At 41.2% G+C, this 17,220-nt stretch overlaps 2 protein-coding genes across 2 annotated transcripts in view; one reads left to right on the top strand and one right to left on the bottom strand.

Moving 5' to 3' along the window:
• The window catches only part of PRIM2 (DNA primase subunit 2), a 119,731-nt gene extending 115,512 nt beyond the window's left edge, over positions 1–4,219 (bottom strand). Inside the window, exons 1-3 of the mRNA XM_075747397.1 lie at positions 3,753–4,219; positions 2,948–3,051; positions 2,559–2,638 (exon numbers count right to left, since the gene is read on the bottom strand). Coding sequence (XP_075603512.1) covers positions 2,559–2,638; positions 2,948–3,051; positions 3,753–3,906 — 338 coding nt within the window. The 5' untranslated portion in view covers positions 3,907–4,219. The remainder of the gene's footprint in view (positions 1–2,558; positions 2,639–2,947; positions 3,052–3,752) is intronic.
• A 3,775-nt stretch (positions 4,220–7,994) lies between these two features.
• The window catches only part of RAB23 (RAB23, member RAS oncogene family), a 47,185-nt gene continuing 37,959 nt past the window's right edge, over positions 7,995–17,220 (top strand). The window contains exon 1 of the mRNA XM_075747412.1: positions 7,995–8,209. The gene's annotated coding sequence lies outside the window, so the exon portion shown is untranslated. The remainder of the gene's footprint in view (positions 8,210–17,220) is intronic.

Genomic DNA, 17,220 nt, shown 5'->3' with positions numbered 1-17,220 from the left:
CAAACTGACTATGAAGCTGCTTTATTGAAACAGTACATCAATATATCTGTATATAAACATGAACACAAAAATACATTTGCAAGTAGTTTAAAAAGAGTGCCCTGGAGCTGCATCCAAGGCCCCTCCTCCCTAAGAAAGGCTCTTTTCCCCCCCAGACTACAAAACCAGACTCTTTCCTCCTGATTCTGTGGCCCAAAATAGCTTGTATTAATTTCTGCATGGTGGTTCACTTTCAACAAGCTGTCCACCTCTGCCCTGCCTCTAGTCTAATTCTTAAGATACTTCCCTGAAACACAGGGTTGAAAACATGTCTCCCATTTATTTTGTGAGCAAGCACTGCAGTCAAATAAGCTCTCATACTAAAACCAAGGACCTTCTTTTAAAAAGATAGCTTGCACAGAAAAAGAAAGCAGTTCCATTACCTGCATCTATCATTATTTCCAGGAGATTCCAGAGCCATTACAGAGATGTTGGCAGGAGAGGAGAGATAGCACATCACCGACAAAGGCACATGTTTAGCCAAGTCCCTGCCTGGCTATTTCTGACTGAGGCAGCCTTTCACTCAGCATGCTGAGTCACGCACATATGCCTTCCTCCCTTCTCAGCACAGTGGACAAAGCTTAGTGAATTCCACTCCTGAACCAGATACCTAACCTTCAGGCTTTTGCTACGTGGCTTGTATTGCCTTCTGTGAATCTGGCTCAAACTCATTTTTCCTGAAGCCACCGGCCAACCAAAAAGAGACTCCTCTTGAAGTCCAGATCAGATTCTTGCCACCACACAATTCTACTTTCCAGAACAGCAGAACTTTCTTCAACTGTGTCTCTACCAACGCCCTCGAGGTGTCTTATCACCCACAGAAAAGCAATGGTCCCACCTGAATAACTAAATGCTTAAAGTTTTACAAGAGAAGATAATTGAAACCAAACTGACTATTCAAAATGCCACAAGGTGCATAATAAGAAACATTAAGTTTTCAGGGGCTTTTTAGTCCCAGGCTACTTAAGGATACAATATAGATAAAGCAAGACATTTTCTTGTAAAAATCAGCAGGACCAGTATGAATAAGGAAGTTCATAAAAATATATATAGCAAACATAAGTGCTAGAAAGAAATCAGTCTTGTATTTCTTATTCATAATCACAAATAACGCATATAGAATAGAGAAGGGTAGTAGGAATTTCAGCTGTAATTCTGTTATTCAGCAAGCTCCCTTCTTTCAGGATTTTAAACAACACTATCAGAGTAACTGCAGCGAAGGCTGCTGTTGACTTTCACATCCACAACCTGTTCCTCGCTGTACATGCATCACAGATCTAGCTGGCTCATTCATTACATAAATCAACAGACTATCTTCCGCACAGCCCAGCTGTCTTTTGAAAGGGCAACAGAGTGGGATGTGAATAATCCAGAAGATTTCAGGGTGGTTAAAGTCACCCAGGGTCTGGCATGGTGAGGTTTCCTCCATCTGGAGGCTTCTGAGGCCTTTGCTACTTCCTATTCTGATCAGATGGTCTATGGCAGGCACCTACCATGTTGTTCGCTATCTTTATCTGTTCTCCAACACTTGTCCCAAAACTCTCAACTTTCTCATCACCCATTCCAAAGCAAAGCCCCCATCCATTTCAGCACCAAATCCTAGCCTAGAACACAATCCCTCCTACTCACCTTCCCAGTCTATTTTTCGTTATGAATCTGCATCTATCCATAGCAGCACTTCAGTCACGTCAGCTATCACGGTATCATAATATGCATACTATCACACTCATCTAATTTAAACAAACTATATCGCAACTTAAAGTGCAACTGAATTAACAATTCAAAACAGTAGACACTTCATATTTGCTACTTTTAATTCTAAAAAAGGACTGCAATGGCAAGGAGTCAGCAGTTCACACTGATGCATAACAAAGCTGCTAACAGACATAAAGTGCACTATAATTTTATCCAAAAACTACAGCTGAAACAAAAGGAATGCACTTGATAAGACCAACTTTGTGCCTGAGATTTCATGTGACAAAAAAACTGCAGTGCAACCATCCATGGCAACGAATTTGGAAGAAAAGCAGAGTCAGTAGAGAAAACCTCAAACTCAGATGGCATATTTAGTATGCCAGAAACAAGGCTCTCTCTTTAGACAATAATATAAAGCTTATTTACATTGTCAGGTCTTTGGACAGTAATCAACAGCTTAAGCATACGCAACAGTTATCAATCACTGAGAATGCCTGACAAACACTTAATACTGGGTGCTTTAATCTTAAAAAAAGATGTCAAAACAAAGAGACTCAAATCAATGTTCTATGCATAAAACCCAAAAGTTTATCTTTTTTTTAATAATTACAAAATCTAGATATTAATTTTGATCCCAAATATCCCTTTTCATCACAGTTGAAATCAGGTTCCTACAAAAAAAAAAAATCCCTCTGTTTGACACCCTGTCTATCTAGTAGCCACACAACTCTAAAATATCTGTAATATCTATAATAAAGCAAGGTAGTATCTGAGTACATTTAAAATTAATAATATGAGTACAGCATAATCACAAAAGTACTTACGACTGACAGTAAGCGAGGCGTAGTATGAAATGAGAGATATGGTCTTTTCTTCTTGCCTCATAGTCATCCTCAGCCAGAGCCTACAGAAGGCATTATTTATTATTTCAGAGAAATAATCTCTCCCAGATTAAAAATCCACAATTAATTTATCATTGCTGTTCAACAGTGTATTAATACTCATCTTTAAGACAATAAATGCAAGACTATTAAAGAAGGGGGTTGTCCTAAAGAAAGAAACCTGTACTCTCAAAGAAAAACTACATCTCTGACAACATGACAGAATTTAAGTTTTAGGAATAGTATTTCATCACCTATACATTTTTACCAAGTTCTTGAATGGTGTAAAGAAAATAAAGTGCAAGAGAGTTTCCTTTTTCATTTTTACTTACTCTGTAGGGAAACTTAAGTCTCCGGAGCTCAGCCTCCAGCTTAGTTTTGTACGATTCACTACCTCTCGTATAGCTCACACCCAGGTTTTCAACTACTTTGAGCACTGTGGAGAAAAAACAAAACAAAAAAACAAACAAACAAAAAACCACAAAAAAACACATAGAAAAAGTTCATGTTAGATTTCTTTTCAATATGTTGTCCCTGTGTCGTATCTTGGGAAATGCACAAATTGGGGTAAGGCCACAAGAATTGCTTTTAGTGGTATGGAGAATGAAGGGGTAAGAATGGTGGAGGATGAGGTGTGTGGCCCACCTTACCCTGTAGCCCACAAGTCGTAAAGAGCTCACCCAGCTCCAAGATCCACACAATCAGCAAGGAAAAGGAGAAACCTAACTTTGATGGATCAGTCCCTAAGCACTGTAAAGATGGAAACCTTCGATTCACTGGTTTTCAGGAGTTCAGGGGAAGCCGTGCTCCCAGCCTCAACGATCTGAATCACTGTCCTGACAGACATTAGGTAGGTCACAACACCAAGTGAAACATGCTCATAAAAAACACCAATGTAAACCAAAACTATAGAGTCCTGACCGCTATCCACCAAACGCTCGTTGTGAAATCAGTCACAGCTCTCCGAAATACCTAAAGCAACACGTTTTCCTTTAAAGGGGGCTCATTTCAGCATGAGCAGGCAGCCAGTTCACATTAATAACAGGCAGAGAGCATCTAAGCCCGCCAAAACCACATACAGCCATGACAGGAAGAATCAAAAGCTTCCAGGGGCAGACGGCCGGGGACGCTACTCACGCTTCAGGCGGTCGACGGCAAAGCTTTCAAACTCCACCAGCGAGATATTTTCCGTCGGGGGCTCCAGATAGAACTGCAGGCTGTGAGGGTACAGATCCCGCCGGTCCCCAGCCAGCTGCCCGTGCTTCAGCCTGCCTCGGCCGCTGAACTGCATCTCCTCCGCCGGCGGGCCTGGGGGCGACGTGGGCGCTCAACCCCGAGGGAAGCAGCACTGGGGGGAAAGAGGGGGCGGGGGGGGGGGGAGCAGGAGGGAGAGGAAAGGGGGGAAAGTTGGGGAAGGAGGGGGAAGGCCGCCGGCGGCCCTCAGAGCGGACAGGGCCCGCCCGCCACCGAGCCGCCCCGGGGCTGCCTCCGGCCCCCTCCCGGAGAGCCCAACCCCTGGTTCCCATGGCAACCACCCCCGCCCACCGCGAAACACAGAAGCCCCCCAACCTGCTGCTACTGCGCCCTGGCCAGGCGCCCCAGCTTCCCGCGCACGGCGAACCCCACCCACTTCCGCCTCGCCTCTTGCCTCTCCACCGCCTCTCACGCTCAGCCCCGCCTACCCGGGCCACGCCTCCCGCGCAGCAATTGGCTGGCGACAGCGGAGCGTGCAGAATCCCAGGGAAAGGTGCCCGCAGCCAAAATGGTGGTTTCGGCTACTTGCGGGCTGGTTGCGGGGGCCTCTCTAGCCCCAGCGGGAGCTCTATGGTGCCTGGCCCATTGTACCCCGATACCTAAACTGATGGAATGGGTCTTTTTGCCTGGTTTTTGTGACAGCGTGTGATAAGGCTGTAACTAACTTTATGTCAGTTCATCATTTTCATGACTGCAGATGCTTAAAAATATTTGCCACTGAATGAAACAAATACTCTTCCTCTTTTTCCCCCCCCCCCCTTTGGTAGGGTAGCAGGATAACAAAGCATTACAGATAGGGAAATTGCATATTCTGGAGAAATTACATTAAATTGTAAAATTGGCAAAGACAACAGTTGTGCCTCAGGAATCAGTAAAAAAACTAATCAACTGTACCACAAGTCCCCATGTTGTGGTAAAACAGGCAGAGAACCGCTGTTCCATTTTGTGTCCCTGCCTCAAAATGCCACTTACTTGCTAATTTTCCCCAACCACAGAAGTTGGTTGATGTTCTTGCAACAAATTCAGAGTGTAAAGGGATGGAAAATCAAAATTAACATATAGTTTATACCCACAAAGTGAGGAAAATCAGTAGCTTAGGCTGGCAAGTCATTCTTAAGAACAGCAAAGCAATCATGGACCAGGACACATACTAGTCGTGCGTTCACCTAAAACATTGCCGAGTCATCAGATTGCAGCTTTAACAAACGCTGCCACTGGAAGCTGGCCTAAAACCACAGCTTACCTCTGTACCAGCAGGTTAAACATGGTGCTGAGCTGAACTGATGTAGGATAACCCACTCCAGTTACCTTTCAAAACAAGGTGGCCACATCCAAATTGCCTATGGAGAATAGTCCTATGTCCATGCTAATTCTCAAACCACGAGGTGTGCTCTTTGGTCTGGGACAAACCTCTGTCAAGGGACCATTTGTACAGTTTAACAGGATAGAAAATCAAGTTTCAATCTCCAGGGCTGCTCTGCAGATTTCCAGAATAAAAACATTCATAGAATCATAGAGTCATAGAATGGTTTGGGTTGGAAGGGACCTCAAAGATTATCTGGTTCCAACCCCCCTGCCATGGGCAAGGACACCTTCCGCTAGACCAGCTCGGCTTCTCTGGGCAACCTGTTCCAGTGCCTCACCACCCTCACAGTGAAGAATTTCTTCCTAATATCTAATCTGAATCTACCCTCCTTCAGCTTAAAGCCATTACCCCTTGTCCTGTCACTACTTGTCCTTGTAAACAGTCCCTCTCCAGATTTCCTGGCCCCCTTTAGGTATTGGGAGACTGCTGTAAAGTCTCCCCGGAGCCTTCTCTTCTCCAGGCTGAACAACCCCAACTCTCTCAGCCTGTCCTCATAGGAGAGGTGCTCCAGCCCTCTGAGCATCTTTGTGGCCCTCCTCTGGACTCTCTCCAACAGCTCCATGTCTCTGCTGTACTGGGGCTCCCAGAGCTGGATGCAGTACTCCAGGTGGGGTCTCACAAGAGCGGAGCAGAGGGGTATAGAATCACCTCCCTCGACCTGCTGGTCATGCTGCTTTTGATGCAGCCCAGGACATGGTTGGCTTTCTGGGCTGCAAGTGCACATCACCGGCTCACATTGAGCTTCTCATCAACCAACATCTCCAAGTCCTTCTCCTCAGGGCTGTTCTCAATCCATGCTCTGCCCAGCCTGTAGTTGTGCTTGGGATTCTATCACTATATATTTGTATTTTTAAAAATATATTTAACCCAAAGCACCTTTATATCTTTATATACATACAAAGCAACTTTAACCCAAACCAACTTTTTTTTTTTTTTTTTTTTTTTTTTTTTTTTGCATAGCAGGTGCTCATCCCTGCAGTTTCTTCCCTTCTCCACCTAGCTGCTACACAAGTTGCTCAGGAGTAGGAGTGAATCTGCCAAAATCCAGCTAGTAGCTGCAAGAAGGCAGAGTTTTTGCCTTTGGCTGACCAGCACATTAATATCCAAGAAATCTTCCTGAGACTGGCAGTGCACCATCCAGGGCAGGTCTAGGAGTAAGGTAACAGTTCACACACTCGCTTTGCGTGCTGCACCCAGCCTGGACCGGAGCAGAAAAAGTGTGACAATGCTGCAGAGCACTCTGTAGAAACCAGGAATGCTTTTCATTTTCATTTCATTTCACTTAATGTTTAGGGTTTGGCACATAAGTGGTACCATGCTTTTAGAAACCCTAAAGTTTCTACGTTTGCCTTTTTTTTTTGTTTGTTTCACTACTAGTTTCTGTTCCTTTAATGCTGAGTAATGATCCCTGAATTGTCTGAAATTATGTGAAGACCTAATCTCTTTCTTTTTTTTATTTCAATTAACCATTACCACTAACATTTTTGCAAAAAGTCATATGATTACTTCAGCAGATATTAAGAAGCAAAATTTAACATCTATATTACTAGACCTAAATAAATCTTAAGATGGAAAATGTTACAAGGGGTTTGTCAGCCCTTTCACACAAAAATCCTTTTCTTGGGAAAGGAAAACAGACAAAGAAGTGACAAGATATCATCTTACTGAAAAACTCCCAAAACCATAATTCAAACAATCTCATAACCCAAACTTTCTTACTGATGTATTTATTGAAACCTACAGACAGTTTCAATAGTATTTTAGTTATTTTTTTTAATGTATATTTTCAACAATTCCACAGTAACATTACCAACAGGGACTGATTTTTTAGGTATTTTAACACAATCATTGATGTTGCAACAGCCCACCTCACAAATGTTTTACAACAACGTCCATATGGTCAGCTGTCAAACTGTCCCCATCATCCCATCCAAACACAGTCCAATCCATCATACCCCAACCTGTTCTGCCACCTAATTAACAAAAACCAATTACTTATTTGCATTAAATATATATCATCGCACAGTTTGTACTCCCACTTTTGTTACACTAACTAGCAGAGTGCCCCATGCTAATCCATCGGAGCCCATTTCTTCTCTACTTGCATGATTACCACTGCTAATAGGAGGGTAAACATGGTGATGCCAATATCTAGCCTCTCTTTTAAGCTGTCCGTTCATCCATCATGTCTGGGCTGTTTGGATCTCTATGGATAGCAGGGATTAGCGCAAAATGTCCCTTCTCTGCTTCCAGCTCCCTTTCAGCTCTTATTGTTAATTTACCTACAATCTCATTTACTGCATGTATCATCAGCCTGATTGAATTCCCATGTAACTCAGTCTTTATATATATTGCCTTCATAACTTGCTTTCTTGATGTTTTCACCTCTTAAAATATTATTCTTGGTTTTATTTTTTAACTTTTGTTTATTCAAAATATTTATTTATAGATTTTTCCATCATTTAACTGAATTCCTTTACTGATCTGGCTTCTTTGGAAGTCTTGGCAAGTTTGCACTTTTCTTGTAGTGTATTTGTGTCATTGCTAGCCCAACTTATCTTTGTATGTCTGTTTTGCAGTTCTCTGCTCCATGCTTTTTATTATTTCTTTAAATATTTGCCATCCAGGTTACACCAAGATTTTTTTTCTGACCATGATGCACAGATACCTCTGTACTTACTATAAATAGCAGGGTAAATGTTCTCAGCTGGCCTTTAAATTCCTGCAGGCTCCAAAGTGAGTAAAGCGTGAATCATGCAGTGAAGAGAGGTTCAGGGGGCTATTTTAGTCAGAATACGCTCTTGGTCTCTCAGTGTTAATTTGTTTAAGTGGGGAGTGACGCTCTTTCTGGCACCACTCGTCCAGGGCTTTTGGATCTTGGATTTATTCCACAAGTCCCCTGTCCAAGACTGTAGTACACAGGTGGAAGAAATCTGGATACATCTTCACAATCTTCTTGAATTTATCCTGACAGGTAGGTCTATCATCCACCTCTGCCTCTCACTACATGCACCTTCTTCAGTATGTTTAGGCTGCTGTAGCAAATATGCTCACTGGATCCTTGTTCTGTTATATATCATATTTTCAATCCCTTAGCATCATTTTTCAGGTTACGTACTAAGGAAGAATCTGCCGTGTCCCTGTGCTAGGCTTCTCCGAAAGGATGCCACTCTTGTACTCCATTATAAGATGTTCCATGTGCTTTAAATAATTTTGCCTGCCATGCTGGGGCTTGGGGAGTTTTTTGACCTGTTTCTTTTTTTCTCTTGTTAATCTTCCACTGATAACTTTTGAGCATTCGATCAATGTTAGAGAGACGGGTTGAAGCATCAAAGATAAGAAGTACTTGCAAATTTGAGAAATTAGAGCCTGGGTAAAAGAAAGAGAGAGAGAGATTCAAATTTCTATGAGGAGAAAGAAAAGCAGAACTCAGCCTCTTCTGTGCAGGGAGCAGCAGCAACCAGCCAGTTAACACAAACATCCTGGCTGAGCAGCGCAAATACAGCTTGAGCTCAGCCACTGCTCCAAACAGACAGACAGGGAAGGTTCGAACTATTGAGCATCAGGACAAAGAAAGTAGAATTAATTTGTAGACTTAATGTATTCTGTTGCACAAGGATCTCCTTTTTCCTAGTCTAATGTCTATCTTTACCATATTTAAATTGTGAGCTTCTGAAACACACAGTTTTTCAGTCTATCTGTATCAATACTGATGTTTTCTTTTCTCAGAAATGATTACCACTAAACTACTTTACAAGAAAAAAAATGCATTTGTTACACATAACATTTAAAATTTGCTTCATTTCTCATACTCTCTTGAGATTAATCAAATTTCTACCTGTATAGCAGGTAAAGAATAGGATCTTTTCTTATCAAATAATCTGTAGGTAACTGAAAAATTTCTTTAACCTCAAAAGTATTGCTATCCAACATAAAAACTAGACATAGCTATGTATCTAGGACTTTTTTTCTTTTAATCATACAAAAAAATAATTGTCAGGATTCAGAATAATGCGAAGAAGGCTTAAAATATTTTTACAAGCAGAATCTCTTACTGTCTGAAAATTCCAAAATATTATTCCATCTCTATTAAAAGATACCTACTGCAGATTAAGGATTTTCTTCAGACTTTTTGGTGTTTATTTAGGGTTATTGAATAATACAGACTTGGCCAAGCAGATTTCCCGTATTAAGCCTATGACTTGATCATGAAAAAATGTCCTGCTCAGTACTGACACACACTGAGTTTTCAAATACCCAGTCGCTGTGTAAAACAGTCTGCAAAATTCCAACCTAAACGTAAGTGGCCAGCTGCCTTCCCATTGCTAATAAATCTGTGTTAGACTTACCCAGAGCACTTTCACCATTACAAAAATGAACACCAGGGTGGGATCCGGTCTGCCTAATCTAGCCACTAAACCTGCATCTACCTTTTAAGCTCTTCTTTTAAAAGGAATAGTTTCCCATGGAATGCTTGGAAAGAGGTAGGTATCCTGGTGGCCTCCAAAAGAACATCAAGCCTGCCTAAATTTAGGTGCCTGGGTAGCTGATTTATTTTCCATTTGTTTACCTCAAGTTTGTTTGGGGGATTTTTTTATTTTGTTTTCTGGCTTTGGGTTTTGTGGTCTTTTTCAAATGTAAGTGATGCATAGGAGTGGAAACTTAAGCATTTTTGCAAGTTTGGGGAAAAGAGTCTCCCTGGTACATAATACTGGGTCCTGTTCCCAGTTATGAGTTTATACCAGCATAAGGAGTTAGACATAACTCCTACATTCCTTATGCAAGCAAAATTCCAAATTGATTAGAAGTTGCCTGAGCAAGACATATGAGATCAAGATTATTAACATACTAGCTAACTGTTGAGCTACCTTCCTACTGGAAAACAAATACAATACTTTGTCTTAGTTCTTAGTATTTTGTCTTTATGTTACTTTTGTCTTGTTCTAGCATTTTCTTTGGCTGAGGCTTTGTGGACGTTGAGCTCAAGAAGGAATACTGACCAGTTTATTAAAAAGTAACGGTGAAAAGTTCAAATAATGGCTCCTCCCCCCATTAAGTCTTATCTAAAACTGCATTGGTTTCACTGGAAGCAGAATGTAGCTGCAGAATGTAAAACCCCATCCTCCAGCAGAGTGGATGTCAGTTCCTACTGTAGCGCTCCTTAAAATTCAGAGCTTGCTGATAAAACTGTTGATTTATTTTCAGACCTCAGAGCTAGAACAACTATTGGCACCACTATCTTGGCAATCTTTCTTCAGATCACTTATGTGAATATGTAGATATCTGGTACACACATTATTGTTTTGAAAACTACGTGGTACCTTTGCATAACAAATTTCAGAAGCTGAGTTTCATCCTAATAACTTTTAAATCACTGTTAAAGTTGCCTACAATATAGCCACACTAATTAGAAGAGGTTACTATGTTTATACTTGGTTAGGAAACCAAGTTTATCAGTTGTGCAGCTATTAACAACATACGGCTTTTAAAAAACCACAAGGTTATTAGATATATTGAAGATTTAACATTTTTATAACAAATCTGGTAAATGGCAAGGGTGGATCACAATGAATCTAAATGAATCCAGCTGGTATACCTTACTGTCATATTTTAGGTAGTACTGATGCATTGCAAAAAAACAAAAAAGCAGCAGCATTTTTCTTCCTAGCATATAGTGTCCCAAATGCTTTCAAAAGGGACTATGTTCTCTTTGTATATATTTAGTTTTTATGGACCCATTACATCCATGGCTATCTGCATGGTACTGCACACTTCAGTGCCTGCAGTTTTGCCTTCTCAATTAACTGTATACAGTTAAATATGGGTACAAATGATGGCAGATATGTAACTATATACTGAGTGTTGAGTACACGTGCAGGTGTTGAGTGCCTTGCCAATTTATGATTAATGTGATGATATCTGCAATAACTTGATATTCCATGCTAGTGGGAGAAAGTTCTTCCAAGGTCTTCTGGACCAGACTTTAGGCAAAGTCGACTTTGAAAGTAGAATAAAGCAAGTATCAGTCAGGCAGGGACAACAGTTACAGTGGCAGTCATCATGGGTAAAAATCAACATTTCTCTTTGCTCTTTGTTCTTGCTGTTCTCTGGCAGCCTGAATATTCTCTCAATTCCTTCCTCTCTTGACTGCATAGTACAGCATGGCACACTTGTCCACCTTCACCTTGCGAGGGAAGCTACCAATAAATGGGCACATATAGGCAGGGAAATAAAAATGAGCACAGTTTAGCTGCAGCAAAATGGTCGGTTGCACATCAAAAATACTGAATTCTCCATTTCAGAGTGCCAGCCCAAGTTTTGGTTTAGAATAACAGAAAATTTCCATGTGTTAGAGCTGCTGTAGTTTACAATCACCTACTATTTCAGAGATTTTTTCAACAATTCTGAAGACTGGAAGTCTCAAGGCAACACAGCACTTTTTTTTTTCATACAAAGTCCACAGCTGAGGGGTCACATAGCAAAAAGAGCTCACAGAGTGGTTTAGTGTGTGCTTCAGTTTGAACTGTTTGTTGTATTCCAACAAATTTGTTTGATATTTCCTAGAATCATAGAATTTTTTAGGTTGGAAAAGACCTTTAAGATCTTCAAGCCCAACGGTCAACCTAACACTGCCAAGTCCACCACTAAACCATGTCCCTAAGCACCACATCCACATGTCTTTTAAATACCTCCAGGGATGGTGACTCAACCACTTCCCCGGGCAGCCTGTTCCAATGCTTGACAACCCTTTTGGTGAAGACATTTTTCCTAATATCCAATCTAAACCTCCCCTGGCACAACTTGAGGCCATTTCCTCTTGTCCTGTCACTTGTTCCTTGGGAGAAGAGACCAACACCCACCTGGCTACAGCCTCCTTTCAGGTAGTTGTAGAGAGTGATAAGGTCTCCTCTCAGCCTCCTTTTCTCCAGGCTAAACAACCCCAGTTCCTTCAGCCGCTCCTCATAAGACTTGTGCTCCAGACCCTTCACCAGCTTTGTTGCTCTTCTTTGGACACGCTCCAGCACCTCAATGTCTTTCTTGTAATGAGGGGCCCAAAGCTGAACACAGTACTCAAGGTGTGGACTCACCAGTGCTGGGTACAGGGGGACCATCACTTCCCTAGTCCTGCTGGCCACACTATTCCTGATACAAGCCAGGATGCTGTTGGCCTTCTTGGCTACCTGGACACACAGGGCTCATATTCAGCCAGCTATCGACCAACACCCCCAGGTCCTTTTCCACCAGGCAGCTTTCCAGCCATTCTTCCCCAAGCCTGTAGCATTGCATGGGGTTGTTGTGACCCAAGAGCAGGACCTGGCACTGCACTTTGTTGAACCTCATACAATTGGCCTCAGCCCATTGATCCAGCCTGTCCAGATCCTTTTGTAGAGCCTTCCAACCCTGAAGCAGATCAACACTCCCGCCCAACTTGGTGCTGGCTGCAAACTGACTGAGGGCTCACTCGATCCCCTCATCCAGATCATTGATAAAGACATTAAACAGAACTGGCCTGGAGAACACCACTTGTGACCGGCCGCCAACTGGATTTAACTCCATTCACCACAACTCTTTGGGCCTGGCCATCCAGCCAGTTTTTTACCCAGCGAAGCATATGCCCATTGTTAATTAAAAAAAAAAAAAAAAAAGGTTCTGTCTTTTCTTTGTTCCCTGTTCTGGCTCTCTATTGAATGCAAAGTCTTTCTCTTACTCTTGAGGACAAACACTTCCATGGCCAAAGGACTACCTAAGATTAAGGTCAATAACTCTGTTCCTTGGGAATAAAGCATCTTTCTAACAAGGTAAAAGATGACAGAGGCTTGAGGAGGCACTTTTCCATGCTTTCACTTCAAGTACAGGCATTTCTTTGCCTTCCTGTCATAAATTTTTAAATAAATATAAATGCTTTTAAAATAAAACAATAGCATGCAGCAACAAAGCACTAAACTTCACATACAATTCTCCCTCTCGTAAGGGTATGAGAGAAAGAACCAACCATGTGGAACAAATTCATAATATTGCATGTATCCCTAGAAGCTGTTCACACAGTAGAGAGATGAGGCTAGTACAAGAAACTACACAGAACAAAACCCTGTACGGTGTACAAATAGCTACTACATAACAATAATATATTTGTTAGTAGAAAAAGCTAAGTATACCAGAAGAGTAATAAAAGAAAAACTGTATTTGGCTTTGATTAGAAAGTCCAACTAGTTGAAGATTTAATGGAATGAGAAGGACAATGAGAAAATCAGATAATTAGAAATATGCTCTTCTGTGACAGTAACTGGGGCTTAGTGTTTAAAAGTTCATGGTATCATCTCTCAGGGACCTCTTGCACAGAGGTGAACAGAGAATTTTCTACATCAAAATCCAGTTTTATGGCAGTGACAGAGCTGCCAGTAGCATTTTGGTGGCAAGTTGTGAGCAGGCAGCACAGCCTCCGTGTTACACCTCCTCATCCAACGCCAACTGATCTCATTGCCTTGCAGGAGGGAGCAGGTGATACTCTCAGGGAACACAGCCAAGAGTGTTAATTTATTTACAGGCTTGGGAACATCTCATTTTTCTTTGTATGCCCATGGCATCCTGCAAATTCTACACAGGGCACTGGGAAAGCCAAAACTGTAGGAGGGGACTACACAGCAGGCAGTATCAAAATGAGAGGGACAATTTCAGGTGTCCTCACAGGTATGCTGGTTAGGCTGCCATCCCTACCTCCTCAGTCTCCTCATCTGTCATCCCAGTTCACTTAAAACATCTCAGTCCACTCACTGACAGTTTCTGGGCCCGAGGAACTTGTGATGCTCATTTTCCCTATCCCCTCAGTATTTTCTTCGCCCACTCTCTCTCCTGCCTAGGCATGCCTCACTTGAGGTAGCAGTAACTCAGTAGTTGGAGTAACAGTAGTAACCCAGCCCAGTGGCATGGATAATGCCACCATAGTTCACTTCTTTCCCTCCCTCGCAGCCCTATAGCCAGCCCTATTTCTTCCCACACTTCTTTTCACCAGCATCAGACTTACTTACCTGCTTACTCTGCATCTCCAGGCGCTCCCCGTTCAGCAGTCGCAGCTGAAGCGATCTAGACCCTGTTCTTCACTGTGGCTCCATCTCAGCCTTGCCATCCAAGGAGTTCAGACTGTCCGGGGAAGAGGAGCAGAGCTCCCACCTCCCAGCCCACTGTCCCTCCAAGCGTAGGCATAGGCCAAGTAGGCAACACCGGCACAGCTGGACCTTCCTGGTGCAGTCTCCTGACAGTACTGAAATTCAAAGGAACACATCGGACAAAAGGCTTTTCTGAAAATTCAGTGATGTGACACATAAAAAGAAGAGGAGGGGAGGTAATGACATTTTAGATAATTACAAATACATTTGCTTTTACAGATTATTGGCTTTGGAGGCAAAATAGTAGCATAACTTCCCATTTCATTTATCCTCCTTCATAGTGTTTTACTTCTATGATTCTTAATTGAGCATTTTCCTCAGAGCCTGGTATAAAAACACCTGCATTGACTTCTAAGGTTCCTGTCTCCCTCAGTAAGCTAAAGTTGGACTCATTAACTGTTTTTAAGGTTGCTATGACAGAATCTTCAAAGTTCAAGAGTAATAGCCTGAATACAGATGAGTTTTCAGTAGCAGCCAAAGAAGATGTCAGAAACTCATTCTCCTTGACATTTTTGAGCTTTGAAAAGACAAAAAAATGCCTGGCTGAGCTTTTGCAAAACTAACCAAGTTTTTATATAAATTTGTTGAAAAACTAGCTGGTTTTTCAGCCACATTTTTACTTTGGAATATTGTCTTTCCCATGCTGCACAGGACTAAGAAGTCATATGGCTAGAATCTTTGGATATCTGTAAAAACTCTTTAAAAATGAGATAGCTCTGGAAATTCAACAGAACAATTTATAGAAATTGGGGTTTTTTTGATTGACACAACATTTTCCATCAGTGACAATTGCCTATTTTAAGTTGCGGTCTACTGATGATGGGTTGACTGTAAGGTGCTTGCTGGTGGCCTACAGAAAGAGACTGGTTACACAATTAGAAAAAATAGAATATGCTCTATTATTTACTTTTTTTGCTTTGTTTTTTAATAGATTTTAGAGCCAGAAGGAAATATATTTAAACTGCCTACATACAACAGGCTATAGAATTTCATCCACCGTATCCATCCGTACAACTAAATTTGGTCTAAGAAAACTGGTTTAGGAAAGAGTGGATCTTAGGATCTTTCAGTTAAACTCAAATCCAAATTTTCTGGAGTAAACTTGAAGTAAAAGGGAGATCTGGTTGTGCCAAAACTTAGTAAAGCCCACATGCTGTGGTCACAAGAATGTGGAACATATTACATATCTGAAATTTGCAGCAAGACATTGCAAAAGGTCCTTTAGATCAATAATTATTTATTCACTTATAACAGCAAGAATGGGGCTGGTGGAGACCACTTTTTATTTTCTCATATTTACCAAAACATAGGGGTTTTTCCCTATAGTTTGGCTGTAACATCTTACAAAGTCAAATTTTATTGTGTTGTTGCTTTTAACTAAGGGTAGCCTTTCTTAAGTACAAATTACTTTCCTCTCCTGCTTCCAACAGAAATACAGAAGACTTACAGAGGGTGGCCTGGTAAACACAGATGCAGAATATTTCCACTGTTATCTATACAAGGAAGTTCTAAAGTTGTCTGTATGTTTCCCAGTTGTTTGGGGGTTTTTGCTTTTATGGTTGCTGGTTAGTTCCAAATTTCTTCTTTATTTTCCTCCTTATGGGTGTGGACATAGATTTAGTTTTTATGTCTACATTGACATGATCTCAGCCTGACAGTACATCATGGGAAGCTGGAAGATTTATTGGCAGAAGAGAGCCGCTTGGAAAAAAAGCTGGGTAGTGGTAATTGGAGAATGAGTCAATGTCTGGAGTCCAGCTGTGCTTGCTACACAAGCCTGACTAGAGCCGAGTTACTCAGATTTCTTCAACTATCTGAAACTGTGGGTTATTTTTTAAAAAGGAATAGATTTTATGTATGCTGGATACATTTTTAGTTGAGAATATTTGTATAAAGATGATAGGAAATTAGCTTTCTTCCTTCTTGTTTGTATTGCAGTGGAGTGTAGGAACCATGCTCTTGGAGAAGCAATTCATTATACAGGTATAAACCAGCATGTCTGAAAGATGTCGTGGCATCAACATCTCAAAATGTCCCAATAATAGCTTGATATGCAATAAGTTCTGTGACTAATACTGTAAAAACACCTACATCCTGACCCTGGGAGGCAAAGCATTGCTATTTCTTACTGCACGCATTTACAGACTGAAAAAAAAAAGAATAAATGAATTGTGACTAATTTACATTTTTCCATTTCTTTGCATTTTAATAATTCCTGAAAGTTTAGAAACATAATGAAGGAATTTTCTTTTTTTACATATGAGATTCATGAAAACAGACATTTAAAACAAAAGAAATAGTACAGACAAGTTATGACAACTTTGGACTACAGACACAGAGGCTAGGATGATAACAGCGGTACTTACATGAGCCACAAAAAAGTCAGGACTGAAATTTATGAAAAAATCAATCAAGCGATGGGAGTCTCATTTAATACAGAAAAAGCCTTTGGCAGTCAGCTGGAAGAACATTTTCAGGCAACGCTCGCATATTTAGGCTGAAGTTTTGTCAGTGATAGGGTGTCTAAACCAGTTTCAGCTCATTAAAGTGTGACATGGTTGCCCAGTTTCTCATCTCAGTTTTTGGCTTCTTCATTGCAATTATAATTGTAGATAAGTAAACCAAAAGTTCGAGAGAGCAAACCTGACTAGATAGTGTATCTTGTATTTCTTACAGGCATTAATAACACTATTTCTGGAATTTTAGATCCACCTGAGAATTGAAATAACTAAAAACAGAAGGGAAAAGATAACAAGCCATGTTATCAATTCCTCTCCATACCCATGACTCCACACAGATGTTTCAAAACTACTAATTCCAG

Source organism: Balearica regulorum, chromosome 3 (genome assembly GCF_011004875.1).
Source record: "Balearica regulorum gibbericeps isolate bBalReg1 chromosome 3, bBalReg1.pri, whole genome shotgun sequence".
Classification (NCBI taxonomy): Eukaryota; Metazoa; Chordata; class Aves; order Gruiformes; family Gruidae; genus Balearica; species Balearica regulorum.
The sequence above is the reverse complement of the archived record's forward strand: the minus strand, read 5'-3'. Positions and strand labels throughout refer to the sequence as shown.